Consider the following 18,423-nt stretch of genomic DNA (forward strand, 5'->3'; position numbering starts at 1 on the left):
TCTTTTAAGGAAACACCACTTAAGAATAAGAAACTAGGATAACTGCGTGTTGACAGTCTGTCGAAGCTGTGCCATTTAGCAGCGATACAGCCCCTCCCCCCCAACGCCAAATTCCGAGCGAGTAGAATTTAGAAATAAGCAATGTCAGCTGTCAAAGTTCACCGCCCTGGAACAGTCTTCCAGGCGTCGGTGGTAAAGCCCTAAAAAATACCTGGGTGTGTTCTGTGGTCTATTTTAGAACAGGACAATGGTTCTCAAACTGGAGCATGCCTCAGCTTACCCCAGAGGGCTTAGTAAAGTACAGGCTGCTGGGCCCACATCCAGAGTTTCCGATTCAGTGCACCTGGGGTAGCGGCTTGAGAATCTGCATTTCTAATAAGTTCCCAGTTGACAAGTAAGATTGCTGGCCTGGAGATCACGTTTTGCAAACCATCAGAATAGTCAATCCCATGTAATATATATAAATAAGATAAAAAAGCCTTGGCACAGTAAGTTTAATGGCAACTTAGTAACTCAATGTGCATTAAGCAGTTTTAGTAGTGGAATGACTTTGAACTCACTTGGAATCCATTTTGGTCACCTTCTTGGTGAAAAATTCATCCACACCTTCGTCCACTCTCCCCATAAGGCCGTTCTGCTCACCGTCTTGGGGGACGATGCTGGCTGCGCAGACCTGCAAGTCAAACATGGGAATGGTGACTCACAGGGAGCGTCATTTGGCAAACGTTGCCGTCATGTTCCAAGCACGGTGATAAGGGCCACGAGAAGGACAAGACCGGCTAACTAAGGGCCCTTACGGCCTATAGGAATGGAAGTCCTGTGTACGACTGTGACAGGGGCAGGGAGCGAGGCGTGCAGAGGCTTCATGCTGCTGGGTGTCCCAAGCCGCTCGCCCTACCAGGCTGCGAGGCGCCAAGTGCCCCTAGAGGTGGAGAAGGAATTGCAGGTGATGGTAAGGGAAGCAAGAACACACAGGAAAATGAAACACGTGCTAGGTTCTGAGACTGGAGAGCAATCCAGTGGCCAGGGGCTGGTGGTGGGTGGGTGCGATGAACCGCTAGGTACAAACCCCGGCAGATACTAACAGGGGCCACTGCAACCAAACCCCCTCCCCCGCTTCCTTTCTTTCTGGCAGGAAGAACCCTGATTTCAAGGTGTGAATACTTACTTGTATAAGCCAAATACCAAAATACCGTAATTCTACTTGCTTGCCCATGACTGGTAAGTATGACGTATGATATTCTGGTCAGTGAGATAGAAGGGAAATCTGCTAGGGGCTCATGTGCAGGTTTTACTGCAGAGGAAGGAACGTGTTTTCCTGTATGGTTACATGTGGGAGGGAGGACGTGATATGGGAGCCACAGCAGCCACGATGGGGTTCGAGAGAGGGCAAGCCTGAGGGCAAATGCCAACACGTGCTGGATGACACAGCACAAGCGCAGAAAACACCCGGGTGGTTGTGCTTTGCTGCTGAAGAAACCAGTCCTTGATCCTGAGACTTCAGGATTTCTTGGTAAGTGAGAAAAATCAGTATTTCTCACTATTTAAGTCATTTTTAGTTGTGTATCTCTCATTATCTCTACTGAACGAATACTTCCCAATTAATAATACAAGGGCCTATGATGAACAGCCTCGAATCTTACGCTGAAGAGCGTGGAATTTACTTTGTAGGTGACAGGGAGCCCACAAAAGAGGCACATGGCCCAACCTGAATTTTGTTCTGATAATTCTAGGGCAGCATGAAGGACATATTGGAGAAGCCACGGAATATATGTAGGGGAATCCATTCAGGGACACAAAAGAAAGATTCCTGGAATAGTCTAATCTAATCTGGAGGAGACGAGGAGCAGATCGAGGGCTAGAGAAAAGAGAATACAAAGAAAGGAGGTGCCTCAGATGAGGTCGAAGTTTCTAGTCTAGGTGAGTGGGAGTATGGTTCTAGGGAACATAGTTCAAAGACCAGATTTGGGGAAAGAAATGATGAGTCTAATTTCTGTTGAACATTTGAGGCGCTGTGGGAAACCCACAGTCAAGCATCCAGCAGACACTTGAGAGCTTGGGTCTCAGTAGAGAAGCTATAAGGAAATCATCTACCAAGTTAGCATCTCTCTTTGAGTGGACAACTCACAGTGAGCTCAGCCGGCCACATGTCTGACTGGCGTCTGCAACGGTGTACTAATAGTTCACGCTAACAGGTTGTGGGCCCTTGAGAAGGAGTGCGTATTGTGCCCATTCCTTTGGGCACAAGGACAAATTCTCCCATGGTTGAGATATCTGGTCTGAATGTCTTGCCACAGAGCGGTGGAGAAGTGGCTTTCTGTAATCTTGATTTGTGTCAAGTTGCCTCTAGGGGAATTTGGCTCATGTCCATGTCTGCATATGCACTGTTTAACGAAAAAGCCAATCACATGCTTTAAGCAATCATCCACTTCACTCACTGGGAAATCTCCATTATGAAAATGAGCTGTGTGCTGAAGAGTTCATGTTTGTGAAATGCTGAAAGGTGAGCAGATAACAGATCATAGACAAAAGAACTCCTGTGAAATGTGAATAATAACAATTATACTTCTCATCTGAATGGCGCTTTATATTTGAGAAAGGCTTTCCTATGTATTATGATAGAGCACAGAAACAGCAAAGTTCTACAATTCAATTAGGGAGAGAAAGTGCTCTCTGAGTCACTTTCGTCGCAAAAGATAAAGTAGCACAGAACTTGCTCGGGTTAGCACTTCTCCTTCTGTAAAAGAATGGAGACTGGGATCTCTGTGGTAATAATGGCTCCCTGCGTTTGTTGAATGCTTGATCGTTTATACAAGTGTCTTGCATGTTATGATTTCATCTTCACATCTACTCTTTGCACTGAAAAGGAAAGGTAGTTTTATCCTGGTTTTTGGTTAGTCGCAGATCAAACAGTGGCTCAGAGAGTGAGGGGTACCAACCTAGCTCCCCTGACTACGGATGAGAAGGACTGTGAGCCCAGGACAGATGGTCCTAACACGGGGCTTCCTTCCAGTGGACCCATGCTCCCCCTCAGAGGCTCCCTCTCAAATTCTCTTTCCCATTTTGAGAAAAAAAAATTACTTTTTACTAGCATAAATTTCTCCTTTAAGCCCTTTCCTTTCTTCTTGCTTTGAAATGGAATGCAGAGCGAGCACAAAAAGTTCTTGGGGGTCAGGGAGAACATCGGGGGGTTTCAGAGACGGAAGCAGACAGGGCTCCACAAAGCAGTCTGCTTTCCTGCAGGGCGGGCCAGCTTTCAGGGCTGGATGGACCTCGAGGTGGATCCCCCAGTCCAACCCTGTCATTGTAGAGATGAAGATGCTGAGAGCAGAGAGGTTACGGGAAGTCCAGCGTCCCCGGGAGATCCTCAATGAGAGGTGGTTTAAAAAGCATCTGTTAGAATAAAAGCGGAGGTGTCGGCAGCTTGTACGAAGAGCAGCAGAAATACCGAACACAAAAGTGAAACGCAGTTTGTCAGAACAGTTCAAGGCTAAACGCACACACTGTTTCAGCTCAATTTCTAGCGACAGGAAAGCAAGGGACATAGACACATAAGAAGTTCTCTGAATTCCGTTTGACTTTGGTCTTTCTGTCAAGGAGCTTGAATTTTAGACTAAAAAAGTGTAGTGTCGCTATTGGAAGGGGAGAGCAGAAATGCTGTCCCCGAGCCGGCTGGAACGGACTCCGTCTGCACGCCGAGAAAGGCTTTCTCAAAGAAAACAGGGCATCGGATGGCTGTGGTCAGTATTTGACAAATCGAGAAGGCAGATTTTGTACCCCTGGTGTATGAAGACATGCTAAAAGGATAATTTGTGACTGCTTAGAAGACGAGCCAGCGATTATGAGGACTAACGACAACTCAGACCACCCGCCATCAGGATTATGAAGACGAACACACCAAGGAAACACTGTGGGTGGTGCACCTGGATCCTGACGAGGCAGCTGCCAAATCTCTCCTAACGTCTCCACAGGCCGGATGGAGCGAGATGGGCAGGCAGGAAGGACAATTAGTGTATTATTAGTAACCGAACACATACACCCAAAGAGTGCTAATTAGTGAGCTGAATAATCATGGAATCTTACATGCATACATTAGACAGTAAGTATCATGGAGAAGTGAGAGCCAAGCAATCAAGAAGGAAATAAGGAACCCAACGGATGTAAAACGAAGGAAATACAATAAAAGGACAAACATTGATGCATTTGAGAGGACAAATAAAAATAAAAGCTGATTCTTCCCCCCCCCCCAAAAAAAAGACTAATAAAAGAGACAACCTTGCAAAATTAGGAGAAAGGCAAAATAGATCAGACAGGGGAAAAAAATGGGACACAGCTATGGTTCAGGAGGATAAAAAGTTGTAAGAATTCTATAAACAACTAAACGACAATTAGACTAAGTGGATGACATCCTAGAAAAATATCAATGGCCAAAATGGTCTCAAGAGGAATTAGGTAATCTGATTAGATCCATAACAAAAGAAGTCAACTCCCTAGATTTGGAATCTGCATCCAAGCATCACCTGCACACACACACACACACACACACACACCAGGCCCAGATGCTTCCCAGGAGAGGGGCGGAAAAGCTCCATTATATACTAGCCGTTCCAGAGAAGAGGAAGGAGAGCTTCCAAACTAATTTATGAAGATAGTATAATTCTGAAACCCAAAGTAGATGGATGGTCTAGATAAGAATAAGAAAAACTATAGGTCTCTCTTATTTATGCACATAGATGAAAACAATCCCAATAAAATATGGTAAACAAAGCCCAGCAGTATATTAAAACAAAGCAAGAATATACACCTGAAACTAATATAACACTGTATGTTACTTACACTAGAATTAAAAACAAAAGCAAGAGTATCGTGATTATTATCAAGACTGGTCTACCATTAGAAAGGTCTGTTATTGTGATTCACCACAACAGCAAAACAGAAGAGAAAAATAAATGATCAATTTCCAGAAATACTGAAGAAAAAAAAACCAAATTAAACCATCACTCACTGAAAAAAAATTAGCAAACTAGGAGGAAACTTTCTCAACCGAATAAGTAACAGCAGAAACTGCTACATGCCTACCCAGTCTCCGTATCAAATCCTGATTTCCTTAGCATATCCATCTGACCAAGTGAAACACATTATCTTCTCAGCTGCTCTTGTACATGGGGCTGGAAATATGGCTCATTTCTGGACAGTGAGATGTAACAACAAGTATACTAGGACTTCTGGGTAAGTTCACATTTCCTGATGCATGTGCCCCATTTTTCTCTCTCTGAAATATGCTTTTAAATACAGACGATTATAGGCCTTGCCTGAGAGTGACCACTACCAGTTACCCAGATGATACAGCTATTAAAATATGAACACATCCACTCTCACCACTTTTACTCAACAGAGTACTGGAAGACCCAGCCACAGCAATCACACAAGAAAAAGAAATAAAAGGCATCCAAATTGGTAAAGAAGAAGTAAAACTTTCACTAAACATGATACTACATATAGAAAAAACCCTAAAAGACCACCAAAAAATTAGTAGTGCTGATAAGTGAATTCAGTAAGGTCACAGGATACAAAATTAATATACAGAAAAATATTACATTTCTATACACTAATAATAAAGTAGCAAAAAGAGAAATTAAGGTAACAGTCCCATTTATAATTGCAACAAAAAGAATAAAATGCCTAGGAATAGACTTAACCAATGAGGTAAAAGATGTATACTCTGAAAACTATAAAACAATGATGAAAGAAACTGAAGATAACACCAAAAAAATGGAAAAATATTCTGTGCTTATGGATTGAAAAAATATTGTTAAAATGTCCATACTACCCAAAGTAATCTTCAGACTTAATGCAATGCCTATCAAAACACCAAAAGCATTTTTCACAGAATGAGAATAAATAATCCTAAAATTTGAATGGAACCAGAAAAGAACCCAAATAGCCAAAACAATCTTCAAAAAGAACAACAAAACTGGAGATATCACGTTCCTAGATTTCAAGATATACTACAAAGCTGTAGTGATCAAAACAGTACGGTACTGGCACAAAAACACACACATAGATCATTGAAACAGAATAAAGAGCCCAGAAATAAACCCATGATTATATGGTCAATTAATCTTCAACAAAGGAGGCAAAAATATGCAATGGGAAAAAGACAGTCTCTTCAACAAATGGTGTTGGGAAAACCGGACAGCTACATGCAGAAGAATGAAACTGGGCCACTTCCTTACACCACACATACAAGTAAACTCAAAATGCATTAAGGACCTAAATGTGAAACTTGAAACCATAAAAATCCCAGAAGAGAGAACAGACAATAATTTCTATGACACTGGCCATAGCAACATTTTTCTAGATATGTCTTCTGAGGCAAGAGAAACAAAACCATCAAAATAAAAAGCTTCTGCACAGCAAGGGAATCAACAAAAGTAAAAGACAACCTACGGAATGGGAGAAGATATTTGCAAATGACAAGTGTGATAAAGGGTTAATATCCAAAATATATAAAAAACTTCTACAACTCAACACAGCAAAAACAAATAAGTACTCCAGAAGACATGAACAGACATGTCTCTAAAGAAGACACCCAGATGGCCAGCAGACACGTGAGAAGATGCTCAGCATCACTCATCACAGGGAAAAGAAAGTCAAAACCATGATGGGTTATTACCTTCTACCTGTCAGAATGGCTAAAATAAAAAACCACAAGAAGCAACAAGGTTGACAAGGATGTGGGGGGAGAAAAGGAACCCTCGTGCACTGTTGGTGGGAATGCAAACTGGTGCAGCCACTGTGGAGAATGGAGGTTCCTCAAAAAATTGGGGGGAAAAAAGAATTACCACATAACCCAGTAATTCCACTACTGGGTACTTGCCCAAAGAAAATGAAAACACTAATTTGAAAAGCTACATGCACCCCTATGTTTATAGCAGCATTATCTACAATAGCCAAACTATAGAAACAACCATAGTGTCCACTGATGGACAGATGGATGGATGGGAAGGTGTAGTGCATACAATGGAATATTATTCGGCCATTAAGTAGAATGAAATCTTGCCATTTGCGATGACATGGATGGAGCTAGACAGTATTATGCTAAGGGAAATACATCAGTCCAAGAAGACAAAGACCATATGATTTCACTCATTTAAGAAACAAAACAAACGAACAAAGAAAAAAGGAGACAAACCAAAAAAAAGACTCTTAACTATGGAGAACTGATGGTTCCCAGGGGGAGGGGACAGGAGGATGGGGGAACAGGTGAAGGGGATTAAGAACACATTTGTCATGATGAGCACTGAGTGATGTATAGAATTGATAGAACACTGTATGTTAACTATACTGGAATTGGTTGTTTGTTTTGAAGTGAATACTATCTGTGGATGAATAAATAGAAGTATAGCAGTTAGAAGGAAGGAGGTGGTATGGCCTTGCCACTTATTCAGAAAAGAGTAACAAAAAACCATAAATGGACTGCAGACAGTGTCATATCAGGAACACTGAAAAAGCTGAGGACATTTAGACTGGTGAAGGAAAGACCTAGTAATAAACCACAAATATCTGTAAGTCTGTTAGGTCTCCTTCAATGACATGTGCCACATCTGATAACAGGAACAAGACGGCCTGGTTAAAATTATAAAGACAGATTTCAGCAACACATAAAAAATAAAATGCTAACAACTGGAGCTTCTAGGAAATGGCTGCTTCTGAGAGGTTGCGAGAGGCAGACCAGGCAACTACTCTGGCTACATAGAGATTTTTAAGTTCTTGATGAGGGACTGGACGAGAGGACATCGAAATCCCTTCTAGCCTGGTGATAACCATGACTGTGATCCGAAGCACGTGGGAGACAACTGATTCCCCAGGACTTAGTGTTTGCATTAGTTGGTTTGTTCCGTCACTGGAACTGTGGCAAATGAACGCTGAGGGACCGTGCAGAGCAAAGCCATTGCAGGATGTGGAATGGTCACTCAGAGGATGACCAGAGGCAAGTCAGTTTCTTGCCCTGGGCTTCACATTCCCTAGAACAAGGGATAGTCTGCAAAGCTCCTTCCAGGGGAGCGGAGTCTAGTTAGTGGCCGTCACACCCGGACCCTGGCAGGTTCCCTGAATCCCAGGCCAATATTCTTTCATTCTTCTTTGCAGAGGGATCTTCCTTTAGGGAATACCTTCCCCCCACGGTTACGCGAGGTGAGGCAGCAGAAGCGGTAGCTCACCGGCAGCGGGTGCGCATGAAGCCCAGGCGGGCGCCCCCGCTGCACCTGCCTGTTGGCCGTCACGGTTAGAACGCATTTCTCAGGTTCGCACGCTGCCAGGCAGCCACTCGGCCAAGCTCTGGCTACTGCGTCACTTAGCCAGGTTTGCTCACACCTGCCGGGTGTGAGTCTGAGTGCTTCACGGCATCCAGCTGACCGGACAGGACTCGAGGACCAAAGAGAAGCCACAGAGGAAAGCAGCCTGGGTCCCTGAATGATCACCGTGGGGTCCCCTGACCAGGCACACCCACACTGGACGATGACGTGAGCGAGAAACGCATTCGGAAACATCGGGGATGTGGCATAACAGCTGCCCCCCCCCCTCACCTGTTGTACCCCTTACACTGGCTCATTCTGTGCCTTCGAAAATGGCACAGCCACTCTCTACCCACGTGAACTCTCATCCCAAAAGCAGACTTTCTAAAAGTCACTTCTACTAAGAAAATAATTTTTGAATATGAATTCTTATAAAATAGTGGGCTTGTTCCTTAATAAACATGAGTAAAAATCCCCCAGATTAGAGGAGCTAACAGTGATATGTATCAATTTCTAGGGATGTTTTTCTCTTCCTCCCCCATTTCAGTGTCAGGGAAGGGGAACAGCAGACAGGAAAAAGCAAATATCAATATAGTAAATAGAGTTAATACTAACAAAACGGAAATACTAGCTTTGAAGAACAATATTTACATTTAATAAAGGACTATATACATTTATTCCATTTATTTGTCATGATGACTCCATGATGAAGGCAGTGCTAGGGTTTTAGAAGCAAGCCGGCTCGGGCTCAGGAAGATCCCCTGTCCAGACACACACTGCCAGGGAAAGGGAGAGCCTGCCAGCCACACCTCACATCCTTATACTCCTGTGCTCCAAGATTAAATTCTACAGATTAATGAGCCATAATGTAATGTTTATGAGTTCTTATATATACATGAATGAAATGAAAAAAGAAGAAACTGGTATATAGTATCCCTTGTTATTAAAAATAAATTGGGGTTTTTTTTTTGAGAGGTTCAGTAAAGACTTGAAATGTATAAATAAAATGTGTAGAACATTTATTCATACGATGTCTGGTAGTTTAGGGGCACGCGGGCAGCTCAGTCAGTTAAGCAACTGTCCTCAGCTTGGGTCATGATCCCAGGGTCCTGGGATCGAGTCCCATATCAGGCTCCTTGCTCAACAGGGAGCCTGCTTCTCCCTCTGCCTGCCACTCCCCCTGCTCATGCTCTCTGATAAAGAAATTTTAAAAATCTTAAAAAAAAAAAAAGACGTCTGGTAGTTTTAGAAGGATTGTAGTTTGACCAGAAGATTAAATTTTTACTTAGTTTTTAAAAAATAATTATCTAGTCTTCATATTTACATAGATATTTATGTGTATATTTTTAGCACAGGAATTAAAGTTACAACACTAGTAGTTTTTGGCCCGGCAGAAACTGACATGTTGGCATTTAGCTTAGCCTTATGTGCTACAAGAAGTGTATATTTGGCCTTTGTCCTGGTGCCTGACACAGTTTCTCTTTGAAAGCTCCTGAGTGATAGAGCTAACAGGAACATCTTTTGCTATTTTAACAAGCCCCTTTCAATCATTCCTGAGTTTATGATAAAAAAAAAATAGGTGAGTCTTGGTGGGTCCCCAAGCAGCTTCAGGATAATAGCTAGTGGTCAGAGAAACCAACCATGTAACAGGAGGGTTGGAACGTTCACCCCCACCTCTGGCCCTGGGGAGGAACGAGGGCCTGGTGATGGAGTTAGTCACCAGTGACCAATGATTTACTCAATCGTGCCTCGTTAACGGAACCTCCATAAAACCGCCTGAGTGATGAGGTTTGGAGAGCCTCCGGGTCAGGAAACACACTGAGGGGCAGGGACAGCGGCTCGTCCAGAGAGGGGCATGGAGGCTCCCAGCCCTTCCGCCATTAACTCACCCTACACATCTCATCCGTCTGGCTGTTCCTGAGGTACATCCTTCATGATAAACCAGTAATAGTAAGAAAAGTGTCTTCTTGAGTTCTGTGAGCCATTCCAGCAAATTATCATACCTAAGGAGGGGGTCGTGGGAACCTCCCTTGAATTTATAGCCAGTTGGTCAGATGTACAGGCGACGCGCTGGGACTGGTGTCTGACGTGGGGGAGCCACTGAGCCCTTAACCTGTGGGGTCTATGTTAACTCCAGGCAGTGTCAGAACTGAATTGAATGGGGGGGACACTCAGTTGGTGTCCAGAGTTGAAGCATTAGTTGATGTGTGTGGGGTGGAGGGCGGGGGGGGGCACCCACACATTTGGTGTCAGAAATGATAAAAGTAAAAAGATTAAAAAAAAAAAAAAAGCCACACCTTGGCTTTGAGCATTCTGATGCTTAGAAAAAGCCCAGTACGGGTATTAGAGGTCAAGGGCAAGCTCTAGGAAAGTTAAAATAGACTTAGGATAGACTGAGTCCACTCAAGTCTAGCAAAACAAAAACAAGACAACACTATTAAATGATTATTGCTGCTAAATCCTAGTGAGAAAGGTCAGCTGCAATCCCCTCGTTCTCACCTGAAAATGTGGCCACTTCACAGAGTGGAGAAAGTACTCGGAAAATCATAAAGTAGTACATTTCACTAGGAGCCCGAAGGAAAGCAAGCTATGCCATGTTTCACAGTCTACCATGCCTCGTGGAAGAAGCCAGATCTACTTGGACCCATGACCATCGCCCACGGTTTTAGGACACGCGCCCCTCGGAAGGAACAGCCCCGTGTGAGCGGAACCTGTGAGCGGGCTTTGCTGTGGGCAAAGTTCAGATCTCTCCAGCATATACCCAGTAGTTCCTCCACCAGCACTCTGTCTCAGCCTTCTTCCCTTCCCTTCTCTTCTTGGCTTTTAAATTATGTTCACAACATTCTCCTTTCGTGGGTGGCTGGCTTAATCAAGGGGAAACAAACCACTGTTTCATGTACAGTTACACTGCTAATGACTCTCCACATGGAAAGAGCCAAAGAGCAGCCATTCATTCAGTAACCACCTAGAATCTAGTGGGGAGGTCGTCTTTTTCCCTATCTAAGAAGGTCTTTCCTTATTTAAAAAGCAAAAAAAGTTTCTTCCTTTTAGAGTATGTAATAGAGGGGCGCTTGGGTGGCTCAGCTGGTTAAGCATCTGCCTTCGGCTCAGGTCATGATCCCAGAATCCTGGGATCGAGCCCCGCATCGAGTCCCACATCAGGCTCCCTGCTCAGTGTGAAGTCTGATTCTCCCTCTCCTTCTGCCTGCTGCTCCCCCTGCTTATGTACTCACTCTCTTCTTCGGTTTCAAATAAATAAATAAAATCTTAAAGAAAAAGAAAAAAAAGAAAGAATATGTAATAGTGTACTAAATGTTAAAATCAAGTAAATCAGAAAACAATGCATTAAGTTGTTTTGTTTTTCTGAAACCACGACAACCTATTCAGATTCGAATGAGAAATAAACTAAACAGAACTAGCCTGAGCTAGTGTGAATAAATGACTGACCAGGCAGATGATTATTGTGACCTTCATCCATTTGTCTCCAGTCACCCACCTATCATCCAGTAAGTAGTGCTGAGCACCTACTATATTCCACAACCGACCGAGCACTGCACCAAATCCAAGGACGATAAAGCACACGCCTTCCTACATGGAGCTTACAGACAGTGCTTAGAGAACACCACGGCAAGGCTATGAAGCAGCTATAACAGCTGTGAGTAGCAAGCATTGGAGGAACCATGGCCTCCATGGAGGGTTGTTCAGGTTGTGCACAACCAGTCGGTGAGCATGACCGCCCCTGGGGTCATGCTATGGGATGCAAGCACAGAGGTGGAGACAGGGAGGGCTTCCTGGAACACCGAGGCCAATGGAAATCTGCAAGATAAGCGGTTGTCAGCCCAGAAGATGTGTGGGGTGTGGAGGGGAAGTGACAAGAAAAAGGCTGCAGCTCTGGAGGACTGAGACTCAGACTGGGAAGCAGCAACGTCAGGGATGGCAAGGAGGAAGGCAGACACCAGGTCAGGGTTGGCAGTGTGGACATGGTGTTCAGGATCACCAGGTTTCTGACATGTCTACTGTGATCTCCGTGGGGGACAGGGGCTATGAGAGGAAGGCAGCTTTACAGAGAGGGAGGCTCCCAGTTTTACACGTAGGGAGCCCGAGGTGCTCTGGGACACTGAAGTTCAGGAGGCAGGGGAACACTTGAACCCAGAGCAGAGCAGACAGGGCACAAGTCAACAAATGGAAACCACGGGTTCTGACCCTGGGGCCCATGCAGCAAATAACACACTCCAAGGCCTCACCGGTGGGGTGGGAGGAAAAGAAGCGTGTGGCCACTCAGAGGCCACAGGAAGTTGCTTTCGGGAAGGACTGGGGTTTTGTGTGTCAAGTAAGCGCTGAGACATCAAGTGGGAGGGCAGCAGACAGGCGTCCACGGGCTGCGGTCAGGAGCGACCTGGGGCGGCTGCAGAGGCGGCCGGGTGCACAGTAGACGGCAGAGCAAGGAAGGTGAGCAAGACAGACAGCAGGTGCAGTGGACACGAGCCCGAGACAGGCCGCTCAGCACAAGCAATTCCATCTCCTCCGGCAGGAGCGGGAGCCACAGAGTCACAGCACCAGAGCGGCTCTCCCCGACCACCCTGCACCCCCGTGGGCTTGCACATGACCCAGAGCAAAGGCCTCAGGACAGCCCAGGACCCGCAGGTGGATGGGGAGGTAGAGCGTGCACCCCTAAGGCACGCACAAGCGACTTTTAACCACAAGCAAAGGCTTTGGTACTTATTTTCCATCGTTTCACACTCAGACACAAAAAGTGCTACAGACTAGCCTCTTTGTCTCACCCACGTGGCTGCTATTTTTCTAAGGGCTTCTTCCAACTCTGCTCTGAAGCGCTGGAAACCACACAGCATTGTCTTTTCAAAACCTGCTGAGCACCAAGTGGAGAGGCTTTGCTGGAGCACCGAGCACCCCGTGTGGCGGTTCTGCTGTCCTTCCTACGAGTACTCCCAAGGGGCCAGGCGCCTGGGCCAACCTCCAGCCTCCCCCTGAAAAGGAAAGGGCCTGGGGGAGAAGGGGCCCCACCAGCCACCTACCGCCGCCTGGGTGGGCTGCTGCTTCTTATTTCGTTTGGGCCTCAACTTGGTAAAGTGCTCCAGCTTCTTCCCCTCCTCGGAAGGCAGCTCGGAGAGAAATCCCGAGCTCCGCTTCTCCTGTCGGACGGATGGGAAAGGCGGGTCCTCGATGTGAATGGGCACCTCCTCCAGCGCTTTATCGAGATCAAACTCCATCTCTGAAATAAAGCAGAGACCCAGACTGACGCTTACTGTGTAGATGGATTACAGAATTCCTGACAGTAACTTCGAGTTTATCACGGAACAGCAAACACCTGTCCACACGCTTCCCTCTCCTCGTCTATATTCACTCAGACACAACATCCCTGAAGGGCTCCGAGGTCCCTGCTGGGGTGTTTCATGGTTTTAGGGAAATGACGGGTGTTCAGAAATAACTCACCGAAAGCTCTGGAAACAGGTCGCAGCATCCGGCTATGGATACTCTTCCTTTTGGATTTAGGAGTCATCTAGCAATGAAATAAAGAAAGCACTTAGGTATTCACAGAAAACTTGCCTTTCAAACTTCAGGAACCTTTCTGGGGGTGGGTGGTGGGTGGAGAAACATCTGGGCTCCAATGTTTACACCCAGTATTTGTTTCGCTTCTTTAGAGGATGGTCACATCCGACAGTCTGACTGGAAAGACTGAACCCACACACTTCTAAATGTTTACAATGTTCTCAACTGATACAGCCCCCTGCTTGCTTCTCGCCTCCAGCCCTAATCAGTTACATTCTATTTATACTGCGGAAAGGAATAATGAAAGATACAGAATGTAATTCCAAACTGTGTGTGAGGATATTAACATGGATATAAAAACAGATTAAAAGATTGTAAACATCAGTCGCTAAAAATTAAAACTGCAACTATTCATTGCTTATTACCACCAGAACATCAATGCAAGGCAACACCCAACTCTTTGTCCCTTTAAGGATTTAAGTGCTGTAACTGTTTGTTTCCTACTTCTGATCTTTATACTATGGGCAAAGGCTACCTAGGAAAAAGTTGCCATGATTTAGAAGTCCATATCTGCTGTCACTTCTTGGTTAAGAGTGTTTCATCCTGTTAGTCTTTCAAAAAATGAGACCAAAACCCAAACCAGCAAAACTTCTTAAGCATTGGTGCCCACTGTTGATGTTGTAAAGCCAAATCTAAGGAGGGTATTAGCTTCACCCACAATAGGACCACATATGTGAAAGTGGGAGGGGGCCTCGGTCATCACCTAGAGAAACGAATCTGAAGGAAGAAACTGAGCCAGAGAGATGACAATGGCTCCCACTTGAGCTGGCATTAGGAGCAGCACTAGGATTGACCCATCGTGAGGCTGGCCCAGCATCCCTCTGAACTGCACCCTTCATAGTAGATATACAGATGAATGGATCTGAGGGATGTTTTAACTGGTCTGATACTGGAAACTAGTATTTGTCTAAACTAAGAGATAATAGAACTTAGTTGGTAGTCTTTCATTTAATAGGGTGTCATGTAAGGCTTTCTTAAAAAACATCCACACGGGTGACAAACTCTCTTTGGTTCAAAGAATGAATTGGTTCATACTTTAGAGCAAACTACTTTACAGTTCTAACAATTTTATGCCAGTTTTAATAATAGTATCCTTTTGATGTTATTTATTATTGAGAGAAAAGGGAGAGAAAAGATGAGCAATTATATTTAAATCCAGACTGGTCTTCCTGAAATACACAGTGAAAACCTGATTTGGTTATTTCAAGGTTTTATTAAAGGCAGACGGTCTGAGGAATATCTATTTGTAAAGCAAAAGGCTTTGTGGGTTCAGTAAAAATGCAGCCAGTCCGATGCAACTGGAAAGGGATCCAGCTTCCAGGTTGTTCTCCCCCAAAATTGGCCTTGCAGTTGACTCAACAAGTTAGTAGACTGACTGGTCTATTCATAGGTGAAACCTCTAAAAAGAATTAATTTTCAGGAGGCGCAAACTCCTGGAATACACCCTACGTTTAATGAAAATATCTTTAGTATTCCACCCACTTTGTGCACAACCATGATGGGTAAAAGGATCAGGAAGAAGCTGGGGATATAATTCCAGCGTATTCATTTGGATGGCCACAAATAAAGAAGAAAGAGACTTAAAAATGCATGGAATGAAGATGTCTTCCAACAGTTTTTCCTGTGACTCTTGATTAGATTTCATAGAAAGAGGGTTCACGGGGAAAAATAATCTGTCTCAAGTTTCCCTACATAACCTTTATAACAGAGACCAAATGTGTGTGAAGCATATGACAATTATGACATTTCAAATATACGACAATTTTAAATATATGAACTGGAATGTATATATATATAATTATATATAAAAGAATACATAGACTATATAACATTTATAAATAATATGAAAAAATATATAGAAAGAGACATTTACAAACTGAAGCCAATCTGTAACTACGTCATTCAGTTCAACCTAATTTTATAGACATACTGAGGACTGCTGCAAATCAACAGGATATTTGATGGCAGACATCAACCAAAGGGGAACTAGCTCGCACTTCTTGGTTTGACTTTCTAACGCCTCAAAGCGATCCTTCATTTCATATGCTCCGTACAAGTGCAAATACCTCCTAATTGCATTTCACATGAAACTCTTCCACTGTACATGACATATCTGTTAGTTCCGAGGTTTGGACATTGGGACAGGGACAATGGACTTTTGCTAAAATAGGCAGGGCTCAAAATCAGACTAGTTTCTACAACTGGTATTAAGAATGCAACTCAATTTTAGACATTACTTTTGACGCACAGTTTCATGATCTCTTTCTTATGGTTTAAGTGCAACAACGGAGGGGGGAAAAGTGACTTTTATTTCTCTCCTATTTTTCTTTCTTTTCTTTCAAACTTTTTCTTCCTTAACCATTTTATAGGAAAAAACTGAACTTGCTCACTCTTTACTGGCTTACTCCTACAATCCCATTACATATAAATCTAAAGCAAGAGGAGATATAACAATGAGCTACGATTATCTACCCAAGTATATATTTAGGAACAAATATTCTATGTTTCTCCAGAAATCTGGTTTATATGCACTCCTGCCAACCCCTTCTCACACCTGTCGATTAGATGAGTTGCAACCTGGGGAAAAAAAACCACCTAGCTTTACCAGCCTCTTTAGAACTGTTAATGCTCTTGTATCAAAATGAAAGGGTTAATTTTTCTCAGACTGTTTCCTAGTCTTCACTTCCTGCCCTGGCCATTTGCCAATGAGTATTTCCTGAAAGGAGAAATCACGAAGTGCCCCTCAGATGAAGAGGGCCAGGGCCCAAAGCAGGAAAGGTACACTCACCAAAGGGCTCTTCACAAATCAATTCCTGGTCAACCCTGCCCACTGTTATTTTAGGCCTAGACACAATTTCCTTAAAAGTGCATTTTTGTAATGAATTATTGTCAATATTCACGTACTCAAGAAATAGGAGGAACAGTGCGTTGAACCCATTAAAAAGTAACTTTAGAAGGAAAACCGTACATGCAGGACTTCTTTCTCACCCTGATATCACCAACCATGATTACAACGTCACCGTGGCCGACTGCGGGTGAAAGGCAGGGCCCTGTTCTCCAGGAATCTAAAAGCAACGCAATGTCTATGTTGCTCAGAAATCTTACTCATTTGACCAGACTTTTATAGTGGAATTAAAACGATTCTCACGTCACTCAAGTGATAGGTCTGCTTTACCAGAGCTGAGGACTTATTTTGGAGTCTGACAAACAACACATTTTTTTCCTGTTAAACTCACTTTTAACATGTAATTCCTAGATGTACTCTTTTTTTTTTTTTAACAAGAGTTAAATTGTTTCTATCACCCCAAAAATAGGATGGAGAACCTGCCTTGTTCATTTTATCAAGTTCGTGCAAAGAATAATAAATAACACTCTCACTTTGAGCTCAAGAATCCCTAATTTTCTTTTCCCTGAGGTTAAAACAAACAAAAAACAAAACGAAAACACGGTTAGTTAAAAAAAAAAAAACAGTTGGGAAATAAATTAGGAAAATTCTTCTAATACAAGAAGCAAATCATGATGCCAATTTTCTACAACCCTGGGAAGATAGAATCAGGAAAAAGAACAAAAAACCCCAAAAGTTGGACTTTAAGTAATCACGCTTTTTTTTTTTTTTTACACGAAGGGAAAAAACCACTTCTCCCCTCTTGAAGGTTGGTACCCTCTTCATCAACACTCTGCTTGCTTTTAGGCACAGCTAGGATATTTTAAATTCATCGCCTGTTTTGCTAGCTGAACCATCTTGTAAAATCCAATCTTGTCTCTAAACTGCTGCCTGTTTCACGTGGGATCCACAGACGGATGACGACACTAAGTCTCCGGGGAGAGCAGCCGGGCAGCGCAGAAGCAGATGGGAGCACAAGAATGCAAACTATACAGCCAGAAACTGCAGAGCCGCCAAAAAATACTTACACTTGTACAGCAGAGAGTCTCCATGCAGCAAAAAGGAAGGAAAAAAATATGAATGGAAGAGAGATAAAGCAACAGCATTACAAGAAAAGGGGAGGGAGAGACACGGTTCACAAACAGAAAAGCTCCATAAAAAGCCTTCATAGCAAAGGAATAAGCCAAGAAGGAGGCCAAAATATTACTGGCTTAACGCATCCAATCTAGAACTTTATAAGCAGAAGCACAGTTACAGCTGGAAAACAGCAGAAACTCTTAGAGCTATTACCTCTTCTGTTATGTGCGTGCAGAATGCCGCCTACAAACCCCATAAGGTAGCGACCCCATCTGGGGAATGGAGACGTCATCAGCTCCAAAGGCACATGGTGGACAGAACACTGAGTGGACACTGGAAAACTCCATGCAGGTTTTGGTTCTTGGGCCAAACTGCTAGACCCAGAAACAACATGGGGACGGGGTATCTCTAGGCACATAGAAGCATCCCTTCTGGGGATCGTTCTCTATCATCCTATGCTCCCCACTGCACTTGAGGACGAAGTAGCTTTGAATTCTCCCCCCCCCCCCCGCGCCCCCCGCCACAGTCACCAAAGCTCTTCAGGAATGGAGCTGATGCCCGGTTCCAAAAGAGTTACCGTTCCACAGTGTTATCAAT

General features: G+C 43.9%; 1 protein-coding gene across 7 annotated transcripts in view; it reads right to left on the minus strand.

Moving 5' to 3' along the window:
• The window catches only part of CARMIL1 (capping protein regulator and myosin 1 linker 1), a 304,353-nt gene that overhangs the window by 26,678 nt on the left and 259,252 nt on the right, over window positions 1-18,423 (minus strand). For all 7 annotated transcript variants that reach the window (XM_057305073.1, XM_057305072.1, XM_057305071.1 and 4 more), the window contains 3 exons: window positions 13,749-13,815; window positions 13,331-13,527; window positions 561-673 (listed from right to left, as the gene is read on the minus strand). In XM_057305073.1, coding sequence (XP_057161056.1) covers window positions 561-673; window positions 13,331-13,527; window positions 13,749-13,815 — 377 coding nt within the window. The remainder of the gene's footprint in view (window positions 1-560; window positions 674-13,330; window positions 13,528-13,748; window positions 13,816-18,423) is intronic.

This window comes from Ursus arctos, unplaced genomic scaffold, assembly GCF_023065955.2.
Source record: "Ursus arctos isolate Adak ecotype North America unplaced genomic scaffold, UrsArc2.0 scaffold_31, whole genome shotgun sequence".
Classification (NCBI taxonomy): domain Eukaryota; kingdom Metazoa; phylum Chordata; class Mammalia; order Carnivora; family Ursidae; genus Ursus; species Ursus arctos.